Source organism: Chiloscyllium plagiosum, chromosome 37, assembly GCF_004010195.1.
Source record: "Chiloscyllium plagiosum isolate BGI_BamShark_2017 chromosome 37, ASM401019v2, whole genome shotgun sequence".
Lineage (NCBI taxonomy): Eukaryota > Metazoa > Chordata > Chondrichthyes > Orectolobiformes > Hemiscylliidae > Chiloscyllium > Chiloscyllium plagiosum.
The window spans coordinates 6,588,060-6,607,514 of NC_057746.1; the positions used below are offsets into that span (position 1 = coordinate 6,588,060).

At 43.6% G+C, this 19,455-nt stretch overlaps 1 protein-coding gene across 1 annotated transcript in view; it reads right to left on the reverse strand.

Annotated features, from left to right (window-relative positions):
- Window positions 1-19,455, reverse strand: part of LOC122541208 (antigen peptide transporter 2-like) — a 97,343-nt gene that overhangs the window by 65,202 nt on the left and 12,686 nt on the right. Inside the window, exons 5-7 of the mRNA XM_043677832.1 lie at window positions 7,266-7,463; window positions 5,454-5,582; window positions 4,024-4,212 (exon numbers count right to left, since the gene is read on the reverse strand). Of these exons, the coding sequence (XP_043533767.1) occupies window positions 4,024-4,212; window positions 5,454-5,582; window positions 7,266-7,463 (516 nt within the window). The remainder of the gene's footprint in view (window positions 1-4,023; window positions 4,213-5,453; window positions 5,583-7,265; window positions 7,464-19,455) is intronic.

A 19,455-nucleotide genomic window follows, 5' to 3' on the forward strand; every position in this document is an offset into this window, starting at 1 on the left:
GTTGGAGGGGCGGGGCTAAAGGGCGGAGGAGCGGGAAGTGGAGGAGATGCGGTGGAGGGCACCGTCGACTACGTCTGGGGGAAAATTGCGGTCCTTGAAGAAGGAGGCCATCTGGGTTGTACGGTTTTGAAACTGGTCCTCCTGGGAGCAGATGCAGCAGAGACGAAGGAATTGGGAATATGGGATGGCGCTTTTACAGGGGGCAGGGTGGGAGGAGGTGTAGTCTAGGTAGCTGTGGGAGTCGGTCGGTTTACAGTAAATGTACGTGTCGATTCAGTCGCCCTTACTATGTTGTAAGGGACCACATTGTTTCTTTTTCCTATTTGGGCTGTAAATTGAGATGACAGTTAAACTGCTTTCCAAATGAAGTACCAGAAGAACTTTGTAATTTGGAAAAATCAGGTGGCACTTGTTATTAGCTGTGGAAGGCAATGCTTATTTACTGCACCTATTGCTCTCGATGTGGTCTCGCCCACATCAGAGAGACAAAGTACCAATGCGAGGTGCAGTTCAGGGAACATCGCTGGGACACCCATACCAATCAACCCCACTACCGTGTGACCAACCACTTCAACTCTCCCCCCCCTCCAACTCCCCTAAGGACATGCAAATCCTCGGCCTCTTCCATTGCCAAATCAAAGCTACCCACTGACTGGAGGAAGATCACCTCATCTTCCGCCACAGGACCTTGCAACTTTGAGCCATCAACTTTGACTTCATCAATTTCCAAATCTCCCCTCCCCCCACCTGATCTGAGATCCAACCCTCCAACTTGACAACGCTCTGTCGACCTGTCCTATTTGTCCATCTTCCTTCCCACCTATCCGCTGCACCCTCCCCACCGATCTATCACAATTACCCCAATCTCAACCTACCTATCACCATCCCACCTATATGCACCCCAGACTCATCTCCCCCTCTTTTTGATTTCTCAGCTCCCTTCCCCCTCCTCCAATATACCTGATGAAGGCCTTATACCTGAAATGTTGACTCTCCTGCTCCTTGGATGCTGCCTGTGTGGCTGTACTTTCTCAAGTGCCATACTTTTTGACTCTGACTCTCCAACATCTGCAGTCCACACCTTCTCCTAGTTGCTTTTCAAGATAGGAATGGGGGCACTTTGAGCCAGTTTGGCAGCAAGAGTCTTTGGATTAAGGAAAGACAACCCATCGATTGTCTTGGACTGGTTGAGCAGCCAGAGACTTCCAGAGTGGAAAACTGAAAACATGTTTCTCTCTCTCTCCTCTCCCTCTCTTTCTCTCTCCCCACCCCTTCTCCCTGTGTGAGTGAATTCACAAGAAAAATCAAGAAAACTTCAAAAAGAATAATTCCAACAGAGTTCTGGGTCTGTGGATCAAACAAAGTGAAGAATGACCAGCACTTTACAGACAACAGTGGGTCATCACTGCTGAAATCAAAAGGAATTGTATGAGTGAATTGCACTCACCCTTGAGATCAGGGCTTCTAATCTTCAGAATTTTGACTTATGATGTCAGCGTCAAACGTCTTGTCTTTTCTCTGTCTTAACTATTCCAACCTACTCCCTTAACCTCAAGCATGCCCTCAACTTCACTCCCACTACCTCAGTGATGCACCCTTCCTCACTCACTAACTCACTACCTACAATCTTGTCCACCCCTCTTGCCTGTTCACTCCTGTTCTCCTCATATGCCCTTGCTGACCAATCCACTCACCCACCCATTAAAATATTTGTTACGGAGGAAGTATTTTGGGACCAGTGGCCACAATTCTATTATTTTTAAAATAGTTATGGAAAGGGATAGATTTCACCACTGAAAGCCTTAAATTGGGGCAAGACCAACTTTGTTGGTATTAGACAGGACCTTTCAAAAGTTGATTGGAGGAGGCTATTCACAGGTAAAGGGACGTCTGGCAAGTAGGAGGCTTTCAAACGCTCGGTAAAGAGTTCAGGCCCAGCATATTCCTGTTAGTGAAGGTCAAGGTTAGCAAGAGTAGGGAACATTGGTTGACTGGAGACATTGAGGCTCTGGTCAAGAAAAAGAAGAAGGCATATGTCAGGTATAGGCAGCTGGGATCAAGTGGAATATAGGGGGTGTAGGGGTATACTTAAGAAGGAAATGAGTAGTGCAGCAAAGGGACATGAGATAGCTTTGGCAAATAAGGTAAAGGAGAATCCAAAGAGATTCTACACGTATATTAAGGATGAAAAGGTAACTAGAGAGAGAGAGACAGAGAGAATCAGGCCTCTTAAATATCAACGAGGTTATCTTCTTTATGTGGAGATGGGTGAGATCCTAAACAAGTATTTTGCATCAGTGTTTACTGCAAAGGAAGACATAGAAGCTAGACAATTTGGGGAAATAAAGAGCAATGTCTTAAAAAGAGTCCCCATGACAGAAACGGAGGTGCTGGAGGCCTTAAATGCATAAAGGTAAATAAATCCCCAGGGCCTGACTAAGCGTATCCCAGGACATTGTGGAAAGCTAGGGAAGAAATTGTGGCACCCCTACTGGAGACATTTGTACCATCAATAGCCATGGATGAGGTGCTGGAAGACTGGAGGGTAGCTAATGTTGTTCCATTATTTAAGAAAGGCTGTGACGAAAAGCCAGGAAACTACAGACCAGTGAGCCCGATGTCATTGGTAGGTAGGTTGTTAGAGGGGATTCTGAGACAGGATCTACATGTATTTGGAAAGGCGAGGACTTTCTAGGGACAGTCAAAATGGCTTTGTGAGTGGGAAATAGTGCCTCACTAACTTGATTGAGTATTTTGAAGAGGTTACCAAGAAGAGAGAAAGGTAAATGTTGTCTACATGGACTTTAGTAAGGCATTTGACAAGATCCCATGTGATAAGACTGGTTAGTAAGGTTAGATCAGCTGGGATCCAAAGAGGGCTAGCCAACTGGATACAAAATTAGCTTGACAGTAGGAGACAGAGGGGGTGGTAGAGAGTTGTTGTTCAGACCGCAGGTGGGTGACCAGCAGTGGTCACGAGGATTGGTGCTGTATCCACTGTTGATCGTCATTTATATAAACAATTTGGAGGAGAATATAGGAGGCATAGTTAGTAAGTTTACAGATGCCACCATAATTGGGAGTATAGTGGACAGCGGAAGAAGGTTATCTAAGATTACAATGGGATGTTGATCAAATGGGCCAGTGGGCCACAGAATGGCAGATTTAGTTTAATTCACTGGACTGTTGTCAAACAGGGAGACCTAGAGATGCAGGTACATTGTTCCTTGAAAGTGACGTCACAGGTAGGCAGGGTGGTGAAGGCGGCGTTTGGCACACTTGCCTTCATCAGTCAGAGTATTGAGTACAAGAGTTGGAAAGTCAGGTTGCAGCTGGACAAGATACTCGCAAGGCCACATTTGGAGTACAGCATTCAATTCTGGCTGCCCAGCTTTAGGAAGAATGTTATTAAACTGGAAAGGGTGCATAATCGATTTACAAGAATACTACTGGGACTGGAACGTTTGAGTTACAAGTAAAAGCTGAATAGGCTGGGCTTTTTCCCTGGAGCATTAGAGGTTGAATAAAATCATGAGGGGCATGGTTAGGGTGACTAGCTAAGGTTTTTTCCCCAGAGCGGGCAGTCCAAAACAAGAGGGCATCAGTTTAAGGTGAGAGGGGAAAGATTTAAAAGGGACCTGAGGGACAACTTGTTCACACAGAGGGTGATGTGCACATGGAATGAGCTGCCAGAGGAAGTGGTAGAGACGAGTAAAATTACAACACTAAAAGACATTTGGACAGGTATATGAATAGGAAAGGTTTAAATGCAGGCAAATGGGACTAATTCAATGTCAGAAACATGGTTGGCATAGATAAGTTGGGCCGAAGGGTTTGTTTCCCTGCTGTATGACTCAATGACTGTTTTGGAAATATAACTGAAATACAATAGCTAATGTCACAAATTGTTGTGTCATCTCTATGGTGCTCCTTCTTCACCCAGCCTGTACACTCTGGGGTCCACTGTAACATTATAATGCCTGATCTCAGAGGATAGAGGAGATGATTAGATTATAATCTTACCTTTAAGGCCTGAACGTCGGGTCTCGTTGGGTAAGAGAAGGACACATTCTGGAATTCTACATGTCCTTTCAGAGTCTCCTTTACCAGCTTCCCATCTGTGGGAACACTGGACTTCCGATCCATATACTCAAACACTTTCTCAGCTGCTCCCACTGAGTGGGTCATCTCAGAGTAGATGTGAACCAGGGTCTGTTCAAATAGACAACCATTTTGTTGTGATTATATCCATTCATATCCTCACAAGGAAATGTGACGGACATATGTGCGCACACAGACACATGTGGATTGGATTCAAACTCTCAGAATTGTGTTTAACTAATTTGTTCAAGTTCTTTGAAGATGTAACAAGCATTGTGGATAATGGAGATCCTGTAGATGTATAATTTTTGCAGGTTTATTGAGAGTGCTGGTTCATAAGGTGCTGGTTAAATCAAAGTTTGCTGTACTTACAATCGAGATTAATAACTTGGAGGCAGGGATAGAAAGTACAAGAGGCAATTTTGCAGGTGACACAGAATTAGGTGGGAAAGTAAGTTGCAATGAAGAAATAAGAAATTTACAATGAGATATGGATAGGTTCGGTGAATGGGCCAAAATTTGGCAGAGGGAGTTTAACACGGATAAGTGCGAGGTTATCCATTTTGGCTGGAGGAACAGAGAGGCAATTTATTATTTAAACGTGTGAGTTGCAGAAAACTAGTTTGCAGGTACAACAGGTAATAAGGAAAGCAAATGGAATTTTGGCACTTATTGCTAAAGGAATAGAGTTTAAAGTATGGAAATGTTTCTGCAACTGTACAAGGCAATAGTGTGACTGCACCTGGAGTAGTGTGTACAATTTCAGTCCTCTAATTTGTAGAGGTATGTAGTCATATTGGAGGCAGTTCAGAGGAGGTTCAATAAACTACTTGCAGAAATGAGGGGTGTGTGTTATGAAGAGAGATTGAGAAGTTTAGGCCTATACTCCTTGAGAGTTTAGAAGAGTGAGGTATAAACGCTGCTAACGAGAATTCACAAAGTAGCTTTAAAACAGAGGTGAGGAAAAACTACTTCTGTCAAGATGTCATGAATCTGTGAAAGTCACTACCCCAGAGTGCAGTGGATGCTGGGACAATGAATAAATTGAACTGGAAATTCCAATCCAGCTCTCAGAATTGGATTGGAACACATGGAACTGCGTGGAAATATACACAATGGAAACAAATGTGGCAAAAATCAACAGTCTTTCATTTCTTTCAACTCAAACAATCCAATTTAACTGGGATGCTTGCAGATTCCATTCTTGAAGCAAAAACATGAACTTGGTGAACAGGACGCATCATCGGTACAGACTTGCAAACTACGACAGAGGTCGTTGCACTGACTAATATTTCACTCAGGAAATTACATTATTAAAGCAGATTAAGTTGGAACACACAGGGTTAACTTGCCTTTATGTAAACTCCAAAATTCATTTGATAGAGGATGAAAGAGACAACATTCCCACTGCTCATCTGCCCGTTCCGGATCAGGTGCTGTCCAGCGTACAACATGATCAATTGCATCACGAGTTGTATGTGCTGCAGAAACACAGCAAGGGGAAGGAATGAGACCACAGGCAGAGACATGAGCGTGAGAGTGACACACAGACTGTGGATGAGAGAGGGAGACTGAGAGAGAGAGAGAGAGAGAGAGAGAGAGAGACAGAGAAAGAGAGTGGGACAAGGCATACAATACTCATCTGGAAGGGGGAGGGGCACAGAAACTGATAAAATTGACACATCATGCTACAACTAAGTAAGCAAGTCAGAGTGAGTTCAGCAATGTTCAGTATCAAGAGAGTAAGGCAAGGCTGAATGGTCTTTAATGCTAGGAGTGCAATAGGTAAAGGCTGATGAGTTAAGAGTGTGTATTGACACATGGAAGTGTGATATTGTTGCTGAAATAACTGCATAGAGGCCAGGATCCCACCACTAAATCACCCTGTATTTATATATGCACTGTGACCAGCCAGCTCAGAGCCACTCTTTAGATTGAGAAGACCTTCTGAATCTCCTGGTTACTTCTCACCAGCCCCCCCATCCCACCCCATTTCCCACTCTTATCCTCCCCCATTTTTTTTTACCATCAGTGGGGTACCACAAGGATCAATACAGGGACATTATTGTCTGTTATGTACATAAATGATACAGGTGAAAACGTGGGAGACTGGTAAGCAAATTTGCAGACAATAGCAAGATTGGTAGAATTGTTAATAGCGAAGAAGATGGTTGTGGGTTACAGGAAGATATAGATGAGTTGGTCAGATGGGCAGATGGTATTTAACCCTGATAATTGTGAGGTGATGCTCTTTGGAAGAAGAAACAACATGAGGGAATATTGCATAAATGGCAGGACACTGAGTAAGTTAGAGGAACAGAGGAATATTGGGGCCATATTCACAGATCCCTGAATTCAGCAGAGCATGTGAATAGGATAGTTAAGAAGGCTTAAAGGCTTATGGGACACGTAATTTTATCAGTGTTGACATAGAGCCTAACAGCAAGCAGGTCATGGTGGGGATCGGCAGAGCATTGGGTAGGTCACAGCTGGAGGGCTGTGTGCAGGTCTGGGCACCTCCCTACAGGAAGGATGTGAGAGCATCGGAGTGGGTACATAGGATGGTGCCAGAGATGAAGAAATTGGGCTACAAGGAGAGACTGGAAAGACTTGGATTGTTTTCTTTACAAAGACAGCAACTGTTCCCTTTGGTTCAGGGGTGAATCATGAGGGGACATAGTTTTAGGGTAAGGGGCAGGAGATTCACTCAGCAAGTGCTGGGAATCTGGACTGCACTGCCTGGGAAGGTAGTGGAGGCTGGAAACCTTACAACCTTTAAAAAGTATTTGGACCAGCACTTGAAATATGGGATTTAAGGATATGGGATAAGTGCAGGAAATTGGGATTAGCAATCCTTTAGTGGTACTTCACATTGGTGCAGACTCGATGACTGAAGAGCTGTACAGTATGATTTTATGAATATCCTTGTACATACAAAGAGAGACACACACAGGAAGAATCAGACAATCTGCAAGACATACTGGAGGAGATGTACTTTCCCTGGGATTACTGACCTTGTTTAGTCACAACTTGCCTGAAAGTGTTGACACCCGAAACTGTGTTTCTTTCTGTTCAGGTTTTGAACAGACTGAGCCCTATCTGAGTGGTCACAATGCTGGGGTATACACAGTGATGAATGAGGGCGTACTGTTGTGTCCACTTACCCTGAGGCACACAAGGTACACCGCTCTGACAAAATCCCGTCTATTCTTCAGTTGGTTTGTTGCCTGGAGCTTCTCCTCAAACAATTCGGATTCCTCGTTCTCGGTGGCAAAACTCCGGACTGTCCTGATCCCAGAAACAACCTCTCCGGCCACTTGGTTTGACTTGGCGATGGAATCCTGCACCTCCTGGACTAGTTTCTGTGTGTAACACAAAGAACAGCATTCTGTAATAGAGTCATAGAGGTGTACAGTATGGAAACAGACCCTTCAGTCTAACCCGTCCAAATCGACCAGATATCCAAACCTACTCTAGTCCCATTTGGCAGCATTTGACGCTTCCTGTTCATATACTCATCCAGATACCTTTTAAACGTTGTAACTTTACCAGGCTCCACCACTTCTGCTGTCAGCTCATTCCATATATGTACTACTCTCTACATGAAAATGTTGTTTCTTAGGTCCCTTTTAAATCTTTCCCGTCTGATGCCTCTAGTTTTGGACTCCCCTACCCTGGGGAAAACTATTCATGCTATCCATGCCATTCATGATCTAATAAACTTCTGTAAGGTCACCCCTTAGCTGCAGGGAAAACAGCCCCAGCTATTCAGCCTCTCCCTACAATTCAAACCCTCCAACACTGGCAACATCCTTGTAAACATTTTCTGAATCCTTTCAAGTTTCACAGGGAGAGCATAACTGAACTCAGTATTCCAACAGTGGCCTATCCAATGTCCCGTACAGCCGCAACATAACCTTCCAACTCCTGTACTCAAGGCTCTGACCAATAAAGGCAAGCATACCAAACGCCTTCTTCACTATCCTGCAACTCCACTTTCAATGAACTATGAACCTGCTCTCCAAGGCCTCTTCCTCATGTTCTTCATCTTCCATATGTATCTCCACAGTAAATACTGATGCAAATATCTGTGTAATATTTCCACGCCTCCTGCAGTTCTACACAAAGGCAGCCTTGCTGATTTTTGAGTGGTGCTATTCTCTCCCTATTTACCCTTTTGTTTAGATTTGATTCCCTACAGTATAGAAACAGGCTCTTCAATCTAACAAATCCACACTGACCCTCCAAAGAGTAACCCATCCAGGTCCATTTCCCTAACCAATATTTACCCCTGACCAATGCACCTAACACTGTGGGCAATTTAGCGTGGCCAATTCACCTAACCTGCACATCTTTGGACTATGGGAGGAAACCGGAGCACCAGGAAGAAACGCACGCAGACACAGGGAGAATGCGCAAACTCCACACAGACAGGCAGGAATCGAACCTGTGCTAACGTCTGAGCCCATATGCTTAATGTATTTTGTACTTAATGTATTTGTAGAATCTCTTTGGATTCTTTTTAATCCTATTTCCCAAAGCTATCTCATGTCCCCTTTTTGCCCCCCTGATTTCCCTCTTAAGTATACTCTTACTGCCTTTATACTCTTCTAAAGATACATTCGATCTCTGCTGTCTCCCTGATATGCTTCCTTCTTTTTCTTAACCAAACCCTCAATTTCTTTAGTCATCCAGCATTCCCTATACCTACCAGCCTTTCCTTTCACCCTGACAGGAATATACTTTCTCTGGATTCTCGTTATCTCATTTCTGAAGGCTTCCCATTTTCCAGCCGTCCCTTTACCTGCAAACATCTGCCCCCAATCAGCTTTTGAAAGTTCTTGCCTAATACCATCAAAATTGGCTTTTCTCCAATTTAGAACTTCAACTTTTAGATCTGGTCTATCCTTTTCCATCACTATTTTGAAATGAATAGAATTATGGTCACTGGCCCCAAAGTGCTCCCCCACTGACACCTCAGTCACCTGCCCTGCCTTATTTCCCAAGAGTAGGTCAAGTTTTGCACCTTCTCTAGTAGATACATCCACATACTGATCCAGAAAATTGCCTTGTACATACTTAACAAATTCCTCTCCATCTAAACCCTTAACACTATGGCACTCCCAGTCTTTGTTTGGAAAGTTAAAATCCCCTACCATAACCACCCTGTTATTCTTACAGATAGCTGAGATCTCCTTACAAGTTTGTTTCTCAATTGCCCTCTGACTATTAGGGAGTCTATAATACAATTCCAATAAGGTGATCATCCCTTTCTTATTTCATCCAAATAACATCCCTGGATGTATTTCCAGGAATATCCTCCCTCAGCAATGCTATCCCTTATCAAAAAGCACCACTCCCCTTCCTCTCTTGCCTTGCTTTCTATCCTTCCTGTAGCATTGTTATCCTGGAACATTAAGCTGCCAATCCTGCCCATCCCTGGGCCATGTTTCTGTAGTTGCTATGATATCCCAGTCCCATGTTCCTAACCATGCCCTGAGTTCATCTGCCTTCCCTGTTAGGCCCCTTGCATTGAAATAATTGCAGTTTAATTTATTAGTCCGGCCTTGTCCCTGCCTGCCCTGACTGTTTGACTCACTTCTGTTCTCAGCTGTACCCGTCTCAGATTGATCTCTTTCCTCACTATCTCCTTGGGTCCCACCCCCCCCCCCCCCTTACTAGTTTAAATCCTCCCAAGCAGTTCTAGCAAATTTCCCTGCCAGTATATTCATCCTCTTCCAATTTAGGTGCAACCCATCCTTCTTGTACAGGTCACTTCTATCCCAAAAGAGATTCCAATGATCCAAAAGTATGAATCCTTCTCCCATACACCAGCTCCTCAGCCATGATTTCATCTGCTCTATCCTCCTATTCCTGGCCTCAATCGCTTGGAGCACCAGGAGTAATCCAGCTATTCTCGAGGTCCACCTTTTTAAATTCCTGCCTCACTCTCTACAATCTTCCTTCAGAATCTCAACCTTTTCCCTTCTGATGTTATTGGTTCGAATGTGGACAATGACCTCCTGCTGGCCCCTCTCCCCCGGGAGACCATTCTGCACCCTCTCTGAGACATCCTTGATCCTGACACCAGGGAAGCAACACACCATTCTGCTTTTTCGCTGCTGGCCACAGAAACATCTGTCTGTACCTCGGACTAGAGAATCCCCTAACACAATTGATCTCTTGGAACCCGATGTACCCCTCATTGCATTAGAGCCAGTCTCAATACCAGAAACTTGGCTGTTCGTGCTACGTTCCCCTGAGAATCTATCACCCCTATATTTTCCAAAACAACATATTTGTTTGAAATGGGGATAGCCACAGAAGACTCCTGCACTAGCTGCCTATCTGACCTTTCCTGGAGTTATGTGACAACTGTATCTGAGACCTTCCCCCCTTCCTATAACTGCCATCCATGACATACTGTTGCTGTTGCAAATTCCTCATCGCTTCTAACTGTCTCTCCAACTGATCCATTCGATCTGATAAGATTTGCAACCAACAGCATTTATTGCCGATATAATCCACAGTAACCCTTAACTCTCTTTAAACTCCCACATCTGACAGTTCCTCCAAGATCAGTTGTGCATTCCGTTGTTTGTTAATTTTCCCAGACGCACTCCGATGCCCAGCGATACACGAATTCAAAACATCAAAGGCAGTAACTGTGCAGGTTCTCTCTCTCTCTCTCCTGCACTGTCCTCACCATGTGCTTCCTTTGTCTGTTCTTTTCCCTTTTAAAACTGCTGTTGTTTTAACTTTTTTTCCCTAAAGTTCCAAAACAATGCAACAGCATATAAAACAGGAATTGCTGCTCCTGAATTCGAGGAAATCACCTCCAGCACCTAAAATACCTCAAAGGAGCAGCCAGAAACTTTTACCATCCTCCATCTTGGATTATCCAGAATAGGAAGGGTTTAGTGAGATATGGGTCAAGCGCTGGCAAATGGGACTAGATTAGGTTGGGATATCTGGTCTTCATGGACGTGTTGGACTGATGGGTCTGTTTCCATGCTGTGCATCTCCGTGACTATACTATCACTAGCATGACCCAGATATTACTACCCTCAAGGACCTACTTTTCAACCTCCTAATTTTATATATTCTCTCCTCAGAACCTCAGCTTTTCTCTTCTTATGTCATTGGTTCCAACGTGTACAATGATCTCCAACGAGTCACTCCCCTTTGAGAGTATTCTGCACCCTCTCCAAGTTATGATCACGCTCATGGCCTCAGTGCTGTCTGATTGGCCATCCATGAACAGAATTTTAAGATAGCTAAGTGTGAAGATTTTAGTTCCAGCAAAAAACATGCAGAGACTACCTGCTGCCTGAAAAATATGCATCAAAATATGGTAGAGGAGTAGAGAGATACAGGGGAACACTGAAACAAATTACTGTGAGGAATAAAGCAGGTTAACAAGATCATTGAGGAAAACAAAACAAGCATTAGCATTCATTTCTGGATAGGAGCATTGCAAAGAAGAGATTTAAATGTGACAACATAAGGAATGGGAGCAAGAGTAGGTAATTCTGCCCATTTTGCCTGGTCCACCATTCAATAATGTTGCGCAGGGATACCCGAGATCAACTGGAACTAGTGAACAGATGATTATTATTAGAGATAATAGGGTGATAAGTGGATGCATACTTGTTCCCCATAAAATTGTGTTGCAATGCTACCTTGAGGGTTCTTATAGCACAATGGTAGTGTGCCTTTGAACCAGGAAACTGGGTTCAAGTCCTATCTGCTCCAGAGGCATGTAATAATATCTCTGAACAGGTTGATCAGAAAAATTATCTGTAATCAGTGTGTTTAGAGATTTGCGATTGTGTGTTGAATACAGAACTATGACTGGAAAAGCATTTACCTGGATTCTATTTGACTAACTTTTAACCTCGGCTGTTGACAATTTTTCCCTTCGAGTCATAGAGATTTACAGCACAGAAAAAAGTCCTTCAGTTTGTGCCAGTCAAAAACGACCCATTCTCACCTCATTCTAATTGCATTTCCTGTTCTTGGCCCACCGCCTTGGCATCACATGTGTACATCTAACACATTGCAAGGCATTTTGCCTCCGCCACATTTACAACGACTGAGCTTCTGATTCCCAGTGAAAGACAAGGTGCAGTGATGGAGGAGGTGCTTCCAAATATCTAAGAGATTTAATGTTCTTTGTAGTATGTGTGGATTCAGGAACTGCAGAGAGGTTAAGTATACTGACCACAGCAGCATAGTACATGGAACCATTCAAATAATCAGAGAATAAAGGAAATAAGTTATATTATGGAACTGTACAGTTAGGGGATCAATGCTGTTTTTTGAAACAAAGTATTTGAGTTCTGAGTGCAGAGACGCCTGGCTCATGGCAGGGTTAAGAACATCTGCACCTTCCACTGGATTACCACCTTGCTGTAGGCTTGAGTATTCCATTGATACTAAGAGCAATCTGTCAGGAGATCTCATCACCTGGAGGATCACCCATGATGGTAATGTTGGATGGGAGGAAACAAACAAAGCAGAATCCTAAACAAATCCCTAGCAGTGACCCAGGCAGAACGTGTGATATCAAGTGCTACGATGGTGAATGAGAGCTGCAGCAACACTGAAATCCCCAGTCATCAAGGTTTCCTTGCCTCTGAACCGGATCTACATTCTAATTAGGATCACATGTCTGCTTAGGTGAATAGCATTCCAGTGTTAAAAGATGCCCTGCACAAGGTGCCTCCCTTAAGGAATTCCACCCCTCCATTAAGATCAAAAGAGGAATCTTCTCAAACATGAAAGATTCCCCCTACCTGGGAAGCTCTCATCTAAGACTGACATCAATAAGGAAATTCAACATTGTACACAATGTGTGAGCATTGTGTTTGTACTCTGATGGATGAGAGTACTAGACGACTATGACCCCTGTGCTGAAAGCAAGATCCTTGTGTATAACATACCGACTCTTCTGTAAGGCTCCGAAACTTGGGCAATGCATAAAAGCCTCCTCAAGACCCTTAAGAAGTATCATCAATGCTGTTGAAGATGGATGCTCCCTATCAGTTGGGAGAACAAGTGTACTAAGATCCACATCCTTGAAGCATCTAATACCAACAGCATCGAGGTCATGACCATCAGAAACCAACTCCACCGAGCTGGCCATTTGCTTAGGATCCCTGAGTTCCGCCATAGCAAACTTTCTTCACCCAGAGCAAGGCACTTGAACAAGAGGACAAAGGAAGTGTTTCAAAGATTGCCTGAAGGCTCCCTCAAGAAATGCAGCATAGTTGTCAACTCTTGACAGACCCTTGTTCCAAAGAAACTAATTTGGAGGAGCCTCCTGTAATAAGAAGCACCATTTTTGAGAACACCTGTCAGCAGGAGAAAGTATGGAAAAGGGAATGTCAGACATTTCAAAGACAAGACCAATTCACCTCCCACAAAAAATTTGGCTGGACATTTGGCTCTCAGATTGGGCTCATCATCCACACAAGGACCCTCAGAACCCATGACCAGTGGCACGTACTTTCCCAGATGGACAATCATACTTGTTAGTGTGTAGTAGCCAACGGCAACAACAGCGAAGATTATCTGTAGATGCTGAAGACAAGTCCGAGTGAAAGGGCAAGGAACATGTTATTGTATTCCACGTGGCTACCAACGTCATTAAGTAGGACAAAGATAGAGGTTCTGCCAAGGGTACCTGAGGGCTAAATTCAAGTGCACAATTGCAAAGATAATAGTTTCTGGTTAGTTACCTGAGCGATGATCAAACTGGTGTTGTGGGAATAGGATCACCTGGAATCCATGGCTCAAAGATTGGGTTTTAATTCACAGGGCACTGAAAACAGTTCTTGGAAAAAGGTTAAGATGTTCCTCTGGGATGGTCTTTACCTTCGCATGAAGAGGACTTTCACCTCAGAATATTATTAATTTTTGGAATTCTTTTCCACACAAAGCAGTGGGTACTTGGTAATCCCACATATGTAAGGCTGACTTCAATACAATTTTGATCTTCAACGGAGTCAACAGTTCTAGTGGTGGGGATTCAACAGGAAAGTGAATCAAACTTATTGAATGTTGAAGGATCAAAAGGCCACATGCTCTACTGCTGCTCATGTGCATACGAAACTGGAAGGCACAAAATAGCTCAGTACAGCTGCAGATATGGGATGCACAGGGCTGTGAGGAAGCTGACAATTGACTGAGGCTGGCACAACTGAGTAGGGTTGATTTTTCTTGGTTGATGCTGTGATCCAGATCCATCAACTTACTGGGAAACTGTCTTAGGGAACAGAATGAGGTGTTGCAAGGTGAGCAGTTATTGGAGATTTGAGCTGGAGTCCTGTTTCCTACCAACATAAGAAGTAAATACAGGAGAGGAAGAGTCTGAAAGGAGAACAAAGGGTGAGTTTTTTGACACACCTCTTGTAGCTCAGAATTCTGCATAACTTAAGTCTTCGATATATTCCGTGACTAGCTCCCAGAGTACTATGGGGCCGAGAGTTCCAAAGATTAACAATCCTCAGAGAAGAAATTCCCACCCGATCTTGGTCATAAAGGGGAGACCATCTATTTTTAAACTCCACCTGCAAGTTCCAGATTTCCCAATGAGGAGAAAAATTATGTTAAACTTGCATTGAGCCATGGTTAGGCTACAATTGGAGGACTCTGAACAGTTCTGGATTCTATATTATAAATAAGTTAACACTGGAAAAGGTGCAAAAAAAAATTACCAAGTTTAATAACCAGAACAAAGTGGTAATAAGTAAGGAATGACTAAGGAGGATGAGTGTTCTTTTCTTCAGAAAGAAAAAGGCTGACAGATAATCAAATACAGGTTTTAATCAAGTCCATTTAGTTATTTTCAAACTGTTAAGAGAGGGCAGACATATGTTTCCTTTTGAGCCGGAATCATATTTTTCTGCCATTAAGAGATAAGGGGCAGAAGGTTTTGAAGAGATATGAGAGAAATAATTTTCACCTGGAGGTAGTAGGAATCTGGAACTCACTGCCCATTAGGATTGGTAAAGGCAAAACCATCATAACATTGAAAAAGTATTCAGATGTACACTTGCAATGCCTAGATATATATTGGCCAAGAGCTGGAAAATAGTATGAGAACAGTTGTTTTTGACTAGTGTGGACATGATTGGCTGAAGGACATTTTTCCTAAGCTGAGGATCTCTATGACTCTAAGAGCTGCTAGGCTGAGGAACAAGGTCTGCTCTGCCTATGACATGCTCTTGTGGCGTAGTGGCTGTGTCACTATCTGTGAGCCAGGAGACACAAGTTCAAGTTCCTCCTTCTCTAGAAGTGTGTAATAACATCTCTTCCATCATTGAGGATGGGCACATTTATAGAGCCTCTTCCTCCAGTGAGTTGTTTAATCATCCACCACTATTCACAACTGGTATGGCAGGACTGTAGAACACCCCACCAATCTCCAGATATAGCAACATTATCCTCTGACATTTCCACCACCTACAGTCAGACTCCACCACCAGAGATATATTTCCCTCCTCACTCCTATCAGCATTCCAAAGAGACCATTCCCTCCACTAAGTCCACATGCCCCACCAACCCACCCTCCACTCCCTGCACCTTCCCCAGCCGCTGCAAGAGGTTTAAAACCTGTGCCCACACCTCCCCCCTCACCTCCGTCCAAGGCTCCAAAGGATGTTTCAAAATCTGGCAGAGATTTTCCTGCACATCGAAACACCTCATCTACTGTGTCCGTTGCTCTCAATGTGGTCTCCTCCACATTGCGGAGACAGGACATCAACTGACAGTACATTTTGGGGAACATCACTTGCCCACACACTCCAATCAACCCCACTGCCCCATGGCTAAACACTTCAACTCCCCCTCCCACTCCGCCAAGGACATGCAAGTCCTGGGACTCCTCCACCACCAAATCCAAGGCACCCGAAGCCTGGAGGAAGAACACCTCATCCTCCATCTTGGGACCTTCCAGTCACATGGCATCAACAGTGACGTAACCATTTTCCTTATCTTCCCTCCCTCCACCTCATCCCAGACCCAACTCGACACTGCACTCTTGACCTGTCCTACCTATCCATCTTCCTTTCCACCTATCTGCTCTACCCTCCCCCCAACCTATCACAATCATCCCCCACCTGTATCTACCTATCGCTCAGTCCCCTTCGACCTCACCTCTCACCCACACATTCCTGATGCCTGAAATTTCGATTTTCCTGCTCCTTGGATGCTGCCTGACTGGCTGTGCTTTTCTACCACGCTTTTCAACTCTGGTCTTCAGAATCTGCAGTCCTCTTTTTCTTAGCCCTTCAGCTTGAGTAACAGGTTTGAGATTCTTGCTCCTTGTGTGGATGAGAGTGGGGTCTGTGGGGAGAATGAGCAAACTGACCATAACGCCATGTACAGGCAGCCATTCAAGACAAGGGAGAAAACAGAAATGTAATTGTCTGAATAGCATGGTCAATGGCAATTCTGTGACCTGAATTGAGAGCTCTGAAGGCTATGTTGCCTGCCGGCTGCCCTGGTTCAGGACATCACATCTAAGTTGCAGAGGAACCTGGAGTAGAGGTCATTTAGGAATATAGGCAGAAAGAGGAAAAATGTCCTGCTGAGGGAATACGAGCAGCTAAAAAGCAGAACAAGAAAGGAAATAATTTCTGCATTACTAACTGAGCCATGAGCAAATTTGCATAGAGTGAACAAAATTAAAGATGGAAACAAGTGGCTCAAAGATTGATATGGGAGAAATAACAGGTTTAAATTCATGGGACATTGACATCAGTACTATGTAAGAGGGGAGTTGTTCTAATGGGACGGGCTCAATCTGAATCATGCTGGGACTATATTGGCAAATCCAACCAGTGCTGTGCACAGGGCTCCAAACTAACTAGTGTCTTTGTTTGGGGGCAGGGGCTACAGCTGCAGGGAAAATTAGAAAATCAAAGGTAAAGGAGAAAGTAGGGTTGAAGGTTAGTGATGGGCTGATTGTTACCAGAAAATGAAAGAAATGCAGTAGAATTTGTAACTGTCGCATTATACTCCGGAACTGTGGAAGTGAAAGAAAATTTGGTATTAGAGCGAAATTAGTGGCTTTGTATCTTACTCATGAAGTATTCAGAATAAGGTAGAATACACATCCTAGTAAGGAGAGAAGATTTTAAGAGAGGGATAAACCAACTACGGCTAACAAAGGAAGGCAAAAGGCAGTGGTGGACCCAAAGACTGGGATGTGTTCAGAATTCCACAATGGAGGATTAAAAAGGTAAAGAAAATAGAGAAAATAAACTATGAGGGCAAACAAATGAGCAAAGAAAAGGCTGACAGGAAGGGGCTTCTTTACCTATATAAAAAAAGAAAAGAGAGGTCGAAATGAACATAAGCCTCTGAGAAAATGAATCTGGAGGCTCAGTTTTGGAGAAAAAGGAAACAGCAGTGAATTTAAACAGCTATTTTGCATGTCTGTACAGTGGAAGTTACTTTAAACTTCCTATTAAATTCCTCCCCAATTTTCTTTAGTACGAAGTACCACCAACACTAAACAAGTAGTATTAGACAAACTAATGGAGCTAAAGACAGATAAGTTCTCTGTCCCAGAAGGCTTTCATGCTAGAATCACAAAAGGAGTAGCTACAGAGATAGCGGATGCATTGGTTGTAATTTGCCAAAAATCCTTGGATTCTGGAAAAGTACAGGATAACTGCTAACTTGACACCCCGATTCAAAAAGGGAGGCAGACAAAAAGCAGGTAACAAGAGGCCAATTAGCAATTGTTGGAAAAGTACTGAAATCAATTATTAAGGAAGTAATGGCAGATCATTTGAAAAAAATCAGAACGGAATCAAGCAGATTCACATGGCCTCATGAGAAAGGTAACCATGTTTGACTTATTTATTAGAGGTTTCTGAGGAGTCTCAACCAGAGTAGATGAAGGAGATCCAGTAGATTTGCTGTATTTGGAATTCCAGAAAGCATTCATCAAGACACCTCACAAAAGGTTAAGTCATAAGAGCCCGCAGTAGGTAGTAAATCGGCAAGGATAGAGAGTGGGCTCATGGTGGCTCAGTGGCTAGCACTGCTGCCTCACAGCACCATGGACTCAGGTTCAATTCCAGCCTTGGGTGACTGTCTGTGTGCACATTCTCCCCCTGTCTTCGCGGGTTTCCTCCCACAGTCCAAAGATGTGCAGATTAGGATGGCTAGGCAATGCTAAATTGCCCGTAGTGTTCAGGGATGTGCAAGCTAGGTGGGCTAGCCTTGGGAAATGCAGGGTTAAAGTATGGGTTGGTCTGCAAGAGATGCTCTTCAGATGTTTGGTGTGGACTCTATCACCTAAATGGCCTGTTTCCATACAGTGGGATTTCTATGAAACAGCAAGGTCTTTTTGCATTGGCGACTTATGACCAGTCAGGTTCTACTGGGAATCAGTGCTGGGATTGCAACTGGTTACAATAAAAGTTAACTAAGTATGGAAGTGAATGTACATAGCTGAAGCTGCAAATGAATAAAGCTACATGGAAGTTGTAACAGGGATAGAAATAGTTTACAGACAGGTATTGATAGGTAAAGTAATTCGGCAAAAAGTTGCCAAATGGAGTATGATGTGGGAAAATATGAAGTTATTCACTTTGGAAGGGAAAACAACAGACCAGAATATTATTTAAATCAGGAGAAACTGCAGAAGCTGCAGCATAAGGGGACTTGTGGGAACTTATACATGAAACATAGAAAGATAACACATAGGGACACCAGGTAATCAGGAAGGGTAATGGAATATTAGCCCTTATTTCAAAGGAGTCAGAGTACAAAGAGTAGGGAAGTCTTACTGCAGCTGCAAAAGGTGCTGGTGAAACCACATCTGAAGTACTGTGAACAGTTTGGTCCCCTTAGTTAAGGAAAGAGACTGATCATGCCATGTTGTGAAATTTGAATTTAATAAAATCTGGAATTTTAAAAGATGCTAGGTAACAATGTAACTGCTGTCAAGTGCTGTAAAAATCAATCTGGTTCACTGATATCCTTCAGGGAAGGTAGTATAGGTAATGTGCTATCCTTACCTGAGCTGGCATATCGCAGCAACGTGGTTGCCTTGTAAGTATTTTCTGGGCAATCAGAGCTAGTCAGCAACACCCACATCCCAAAGCAACTGAGCACCTAAAAATGGCCAGTCCAGAAGAAAAAAGCAATCTCTCTCCCATAAAATCTGTTCTACTAAGGAACCTACTGTAATAAGAAAACACCAGTTCTTCTCTCTATATTTACTCGAGGGATGTGGGTGTCACTGAGTATTCACTGCCTATCTTGAGTTGCCCTTGAGAAGTTGGTGGTGAGCTGCCTTCTTGCACCACTGCAGTTCACCTGCTGTGGATT